The 7,974-nt window shown below is 34.2% G+C and overlaps 1 protein-coding gene across 1 annotated transcript; it reads left to right on the forward strand.

The window, feature by feature from the left end:
* The first annotated feature begins 3,297 nt into the window (after positions 1–3,297).
* On the forward strand, positions 3,298–6,393 carry LOC128544603 (toll-like receptor 5). The gene is made up of 2 exons (XM_053514825.1): positions 3,298–3,549; positions 3,704–6,393. Exon 2 carries the CDS (start codon positions 3,714–3,716, stop codon positions 5,655–5,657), a length of 1,944 nt encoding a protein of 647 aa, XP_053370800.1. The 5' UTR covers positions 3,298–3,549; positions 3,704–3,713; the 3' UTR covers positions 5,658–6,393.
* Positions 6,394–7,974: the final 1,581 nt, after the last annotated feature.

Here is a 7,974-nt window from a genome sequence, read left to right on the forward strand (position 1 = left end):
AAATACTGATTTTACACTATAATTTGCAAATAAATTATTCAATGTAATTTTTTTTCTCTTAGCAGTTTAAAGCTTCTAATGCACCTTACTGAATGGTTTTGGTTAAAACTGGACGGAACTGGAGAATCTGGAGGAAACCCATGCAGACACTGGGAGATTGTGTGAGACTCTGACACTACATAGACAGTAATCCAAGCCCAGGACGTAACCTTTACTTATACAAAAGACAGAAAACTAATTTATAATAAAAAATCTTTGACTTACTGCCAGCTGTTGTCAAAAAGACTGTGTCCCTAATGATGTCCTAAGCCCTGCACCGCTTCTGCACATAATCTGTGCATTTTCTGTATTATGTAATTAATTTTACTTTATAAATTAAACCACGTATCAATTCTAAACTGCTAAAGATATAGAATTGACTAAGGATGGAAAAGAGGGCAAGTACAGTACCTTCTTGTCCAATCAGAAGTAAGTGCATCGAAACCGAAGTCGAGACATAAGATCAACACATGAAGACATTATGTACATGGCCATATGACCTGCAAATTTTGTAATCCCCATACAAGCCCGAATCAAAAGTCTTCTGTAAGTATTATATTCATTTAACCAATTTACCCCGAATTGCTCCTTAAAAACTCTTTTGGCTTTTAGTGCTGTGGTTTAATATAGATTAAAGAGAAAACAAGAAGTCGCCTTGATCAAATGGACATCAAATATTTGAAAGGCTGGAGAGAGAGAGAGAGAGAGAGCATTGAACTTGAGTTAAGTCATTGCAAGGAGGTTTAATCTCTTGTTTATATTAAAACACAGATGATGTAGGATTATCATTTGATTTAGTGTAGAATGCTAAAAATGGTATTCTGAAGAATAGATTGTAGAATACTAAACTTAACTACTAAGTACACACACACACACACACACACACACACACACCAGTTCCTGTTTAAATTACTTAGTAACTGTTGTAATAAAGTCAACTAAAAAATTGTTTCGAAAGGTAAATAAGGTAGTTAGTTGATGATAGATAGATAGATGGATGGATGGATGGATGGATGGATAGATAGATACTATTTAAATCCCGAAGGGAAACTGTAACATTACAGCAGCCAGTTCACAGACAACATAACATAAGTAACATGGTGTAGACCAATATTAGGTTTAAATACAAATAAATCACAATGAGAAAAGTGTAGGTTATTATTTTTTTAAATATATGATAAAATGTTATGATATGATAAATGATAAATAATATTAATCTAAAAACTGCACATATGGTGCAATCAGGTAAAATCTTGTGAAATAATGCGAATATACTGTTTCTATATACATGTACATGATGAATGATGATTGTATATACAGACGGGAACTTAAGTGACTGTACATAAGGTGCACCAGCAGGTTGTAATTGTAATACAAAGACAAAAAAAAAAGACATATTTTCCAGAATTACAGACATACACCCGTCTCTTTTGGGTAAACGTAAGTGTCAGTGTTAAGTTCCACTCTGTTTGGAAACACAAACGGTAACCTTCATGTCTGTCCAGTAAACCTATGTACCAAAGCACTACAAATCAGAGAATTCCCATAGCTGTGTACATTATGTAAGGTTCTTGTTTAGGACATTGCAAAGTGTCCAGCGTGTTGCGGCACGCGACTTGAGTCACTGCTATAGCGTCACTACGAGGGTTTATGTAATAGCGGTGTTGACAGGTTCTTGTTCATCCGTATATTAAACATGTAAAGATTTAACAATCTGAATATTAATCTTTTTTAAATATAACATGTTAATATGCTTGTATCTGCCCTAATCAGTGCATGGCTAACTGGAAAGAAATCTTAAGGCATAGACATTGATGTATTGATTTTCATTGTATTTGCCAATGCACATTTGCTGATTTAATAAATATCTAAACAGAGATATAAGAAGGAGAATGCAATGCAAAGCATTTTGTTAAGGAAAAAAGTGGAATTTTAATCATATTTATAGGCATAACTGGTCAAAATATAACAATAAAAAAATTATCTGAGAGCCACAAGTTTTGACTGGAATTCATTTTAGGATTGTAATTTGTCTTGCAGCTGATATTACATCACAGCTGTGCAATAAAGATTCATCTTTAGATCAATCAGATTCGAGAATTCAAACTAAATAAACGAGGAACTGAACCATTTCAGTAAAAAAAAAACCCATACGCTTCGTCTCTGTGTTTAGAGTATTGCCCTGCCCTGTTCCGAAATTGACCCTGAGACATCGGGTGATTATGAAACTAAAGTAAACATATCCTGCAGGAAAATGACAAAAACAACATGAATGTACAGCCCCTGAACAGAATGTCCAGAATTACATTCGTGCGGACTATATATTAAGGCTGAGAAGAAATGTACTTTCACAAAGTGTCTAAGGAGAGCAAGATTTTAAGCAAGATTTGGGAGGACAATTTGGTAAGAAATAAAACTTTCTTTACATTTAGTCATTAATCTTTAGGATAAGATAAGACAAGAAAAAAACTTTATTAAAGAAAATATAAGATACAGATATATAACAGGGGAACAAGATTCTGATGTAGAATTGTACATAGCAAGAGTAATATGTCTTATAATAGTCATAGGACTAGGACTGTATATACAGTATATATATATATATACACATATACACACACACACACAAATCTTAGGCACCATATTATCTTTAGTTTAAATTTAGTTTTATATAGATTTATCATATTCAATTATTATGTACAAATTTATTCAACAGTCTTATTATTAATAATACAATTATTATTATTATTATTATTATTATTATACTAAACTGTATATAGTTGAAATGATAAAAAACCTATTTGACTTACTATTTGACTTGATTATTATTATTATTATTGTTATTATTATTATTATTAATATGTTTATTGCATCAAATTACATGATAAATAAGTTTTCTGATATAAACCAAAACAAAAATAAATAAATAAATAAATAAATTGTGGCTCCTGGGTTTTGCATGACACTGGAAAAGCGTGACAGAGGTACCAGAAGAACTTAACATAAAACCTAACAGCTGTTTTATTTACATAAAACTGGACAAATCTCTATCTAACACTACTGATTCTTTTCAAGCAGAGTTTTCACACCAGATACTGAGTGTTTTTATTTGATTAATCTTTAGTTCTCTTTAAAATGGTTATTTTATGTAGAAATATTTTCAAAGGCATCTTCGCTTGTGGCATTTTTTGTATTGGCCCAAGTACTGTAATAAAACTTCGGTTAGGTTTTACTGAGTGTGCTGGAGAATAGGCCAGAGTTCTTCTGGTAACTTTGTCACACTTGCTCCTTTCTACTTTCACACAAATCTCGGGAGCCTACAGTACATTAGTTTTTTTGTTTGCATCTGAAAACTGGTCGGTTACGTCATATTCTTCTGTCATGTTACTTACTTTCATTCAGTCGTGGTGGTATTTTATTCAATGAACTTCCCAATTCCTTACACTGACAGGCTACAGTTAAAGACAGATCTACATTTGAGGCATCCTGATCCCAAGCAGGCAATCAGCAGTGAGTATTTTTCAAACAAGAATTTCTGTTAATGATTAATTAATATTTGTTAAGTTCACTAATATTGATCATGGCAATATAACCTAAAAATAAATAGAACCTAAAGTTAGTCCTAGTTATTCATTACCTTCTCATATGTTTTGTTCGATTGCAGGTGTCTCAGTATGACTGACAGGCTCAGATTTATTCTACCACTTCTTCAATTTTGGTTCTGTCTTCTTGGGGCAGAATCTACTCCAAAATGCCTGATTAGAGATGAGAAAGCTTACTGTGCCCTGAGAAACCTGTACGAGATGCCAGCTTTGCCTCCGTATATAACTTATTTGGATCTAACCTTAAATTACATTAGTGAAATTTCAGAGGAATCCTTCAATGGTTTGGAAGCGCTGCAAATTCTTAAGATCCAGCAACAGCAAAGAAGACTAACCTTGAGGAATAACGCCTTTATTGGCCTGTCCAGTCTGACAACACTAGACCTAGCATACAACATGAACCTACAAGTGGATCCAGGAGCTTTTAATGGATTAATCAACCTTCAGATCCTCAATCTTACAGAGTGCAGGTTAAGTGACTCTATTCTTTCAGAAGATTACCTGAGACCCCTTGTGTCTCTGGAGCAGCTTTCAATATCTGGAAATAATATACATAAACTCCGTCCTGCTTCGTTCTTTATCAACATGAGCAAGCTGCATATTGTGGACGTCTCTCGTAACTGGATCAACAGTTTATGTGAAGAAGATTTATTCCATTTTCAAGGTAAAAACTTCACTCTCTTAAAACTGCAGGATATCAAAATGCTTCACATGACTCCATATTGGTCTGGATGGGATAAATGTGGAAACCCGTTCAAGGACATGTCTATGACGGTGCTTGATTTGTCTCAAAATGGCTTCAGTGTTGGCATGGCAGCGCGGTTCTTCAAAGCAATCAGAGGAACCAAAATACACAAACTGATTCTTAACTCCAGCGGCAGCATGGGAAAGGGAGTTTGGTTCAACAATATGAAAGACCCAGACCGCGATACATTTAAGGATTTGGCTGAGAGTGGCATTGAGGCACTGGATCTGTCCAAAGCTAGCATTTTTACGCTTAAAAAATCAGTATTCAGTCACATGCCAGACCTGGTGGAACTCTCGTTAGCTAATAATGTAATCAACCAGATTGAGAGTGAAGCTTTTAATGGACTGGACAAGTTACAAAAACTGAATCTGGATCATAACCTTTTGGATAAAATTGATTCTAGAATGTTCAACAACTTGCCCAGTCTCGAGACACTTGATTTATCTAATAATAACATAAGACTACTTATGTCTGGCTCATTTCAAGGACTGCCTAATCTAGCTCACCTCTTTCTCTCTGAAAATTCATTACAATCTCTGCATACACTGGCAAACCTTCCATCTCTTAGAGGACTTTACTTAGACAATAACAAAATCACATCCCTGTACGGTCTACCAAGCCAAGTACGAAACATCACAACTATCGATTTGAGGTTCAACAGATTAAGTAATGCTGAGAGCTTCTACACCATTTTAGTGGAATTCCCCAATGTTGAAAATATCTACCTTGGAGGCAATGTGTTTTTATCGTGTTTTCTCAATTCCAAATATTTTGTTTCACCTTCAAACAATGTACAATTTCTTGACCTCCAAATGACCGGCTTACAAAAATTCTGGTTACAAGGACAGTGTCTCAACATGTTTGACCATCTTCACCAGTTGCAGACGCTTCTTCTTAAAAATAACTTCATGCAGTCACTTCCAGAAAACATCTTCAACGGACTGACGTCTTTGGATTATCTAGATTTATCCATGAACTCTTTAACCTATATACCTAATGGCATATTTCCCAAAAGTCTGAAAACACTCAACCTTGCTTTTAACCGTCTCGGTTCTGTAGATCCACAAGCCTTCAGCACCGTGACCACATTAGAGTTATCTGGAAACTTCTTTCTTTGTGATTGCAGGTTGAGAGACTTCCAGAGATGGTTGACTCAGACAAATGTCACGATGCTTACGGCTACTGAGAATCTGAGGTGCGAGTATCCCAAAAAGCAACAAGGGAAGCCTCTTCTGCAGGCTAAGCTGTGCAGGGACAGAAAGTATTGAAAACAATGAGCATGTGATACATAATTACGTTTATTTTTATTGTGATTAATGATTCTTGTTTTGATTGTTTTATCATGTACAAACCTGCTTATAAAACATGCTCGATGCATGAATCTTATGTTATCGTATCACTACTAATGTAACCACGTTGCTGACACGAACTTGAACATTCATGACATTCAAGAAATAAAGACGTAAACACAACACAAAGGCTTAGGTTTATTCTGTTAATTGTGTGATATTGTGAGGAAAAGAAAACACAAAAGCAAAACTGCTTTTTTAAGGAATTAATTAACGTCAGGTTGGTGTGATGGCAATGACTGTGTTTATCTGTTTGTTTGGAAAATCCACCAAATCCATGATTGTGTTCTAACAACAAAACAGATTATTAATCTGTGGTTGCATCTTGGATTATTTCAACATCCATCATACTGTTACATTTAATGTGCTTTTACTATAGAAACAATAATATTTTATGTTTGATATTTTGATTCATAGCTGTAATTCACATATGTATATATACCCTTTGTTGGCAGTGACAGAGTTCAAACATTTCCCTGGCTGGTGAAGCATTCATAGAACAATCAAATGATTTGAATCCATATAAGCTGCAGTTATGGTTTGCTTCAGTTCCCATTTTTGACCACTAGGTGTAATAAAAGCTCTACCACTTTAGAGTGATGTTCATGATCCTGGCACAACTGGCTGAAACATGTCATCATTGATCACACAAAACATTTATCACTCAAAAGAGGTGTTTACAGAATCCCAACGGAATTTTTAATGCATTTAATATGGATTTCAAAGAAGTCGAACCTTTCGTTGAATCACTGAATATAGTATATAGTTATAGCTATACGCATAAATGTCTGTGAAGATTCTCAGTTATCTAGGTGTGAGGTTATCTGTAAGTTAATATAGACATATGTTGCTGTTCTTTTGGCTGGTCCCCTCGAGGGGTCGCCATCTGGTACTGCATTCTGACAAAACATGGTATCGGTGCTATAAGGTGCCTCGGTGAAAAAGTGAATTTTCATATAGGATCATATAACACCATTTTTTAGAATACTTAAAGCTTTGGTTTTGTAAATATGTGTACACATTTATGTTTTTATCAGATGAAAAGAAACACATTTGCTAAATACAATTTCATGCCCTTTTATGTCTGTAGTGTCCGTAACTTTTTAAAATGTAAATCTTTTAATGATCTCAATTGTCATTCAGATGAAACTTGGCAATTTAGATTTCACAAGAAAGGACATAAACCTGAAAAAGTGTACTATTCTGAAATGCAATGCAATGTTAAGATATTGCAACATGACACTACAGATTTTTTGCTTTTTAATCTTTTACCAAAAATTGATTTTAAGCAAAAAACTTTACAGGTTATATGCTTCTTGAAGCGTCCATCAATTTTTGATTATTGTTTGAAGCGAGTATAACTCTGAAAAATGGCCATTTTTGGGGCACATGTAAACTCCTCTCTCCAAAACGGCTGAAATAAGCAACTTGAAATGCTTAGGGAAGCAAGACTGGTCACTTTCATGTTGCATAAACTTCAGAAGTGGCTTCTTAGGCACACACATTTTCTGTATTATATGTATACCATACAAAATCTTTAATCAAATCAAATTCAAATTGGATTTGATTTGTCACATACAGTACACAACCATACACAGTATATGATATCCAGTGAAATGCTTATATAATTTGCGTGACCTGAAATTGAAAAAGAAAATTAAAAAGTATCCAAATAGAGAATTTATACAAATTATACACATATAAAAATTTTAGCTGTAAAGCTAACAAGTTTGCTAATAAAATAGAAGAAATTGAAGTGTTAAGTGTATAAGTTATACAGGATAAGTTACAGCTGAGTAAATCAGCACAAATACTGTGTTTTGGCCGAATAATTCATGCATAGGTCTAAATTGTATTAAAAAAAAAGTCTATTTTATGGTCAATAAGATTTATTTTCAGTTAAAACAGATGGAGTGAAATCCAGAACATTCCAAACCTGACACTGGAGACTTCTTCCATAAAGGTTTTTATTATTATTATTATTATTATTATTATTGCTTAAATGTCCCATGGTTGGTCAAGATTAGTCAGAAGTTGGACCGAAGTCTTCTGCTGGGCAAAGACTCCTTTTGATCAGAAACATCTGCTAGGCATGCCTTAGGCTTGGGGAAAAGCCTTATTCTGGGTTAACCCACATGTGTCCAAAAGTTTCTTCTCTTGCAGTACTGTAGATACCATGCTGGAGAGAAGAATGTATTTCTCATTAATAATGAATAAGATATGCAGAATATATATA

Source organism: Clarias gariepinus, chromosome 16, assembly GCF_024256425.1.
Source record: "Clarias gariepinus isolate MV-2021 ecotype Netherlands chromosome 16, CGAR_prim_01v2, whole genome shotgun sequence".
In the NCBI taxonomy this organism is placed as follows: Eukaryota; Metazoa; Chordata; class Actinopteri; order Siluriformes; family Clariidae; genus Clarias; species Clarias gariepinus.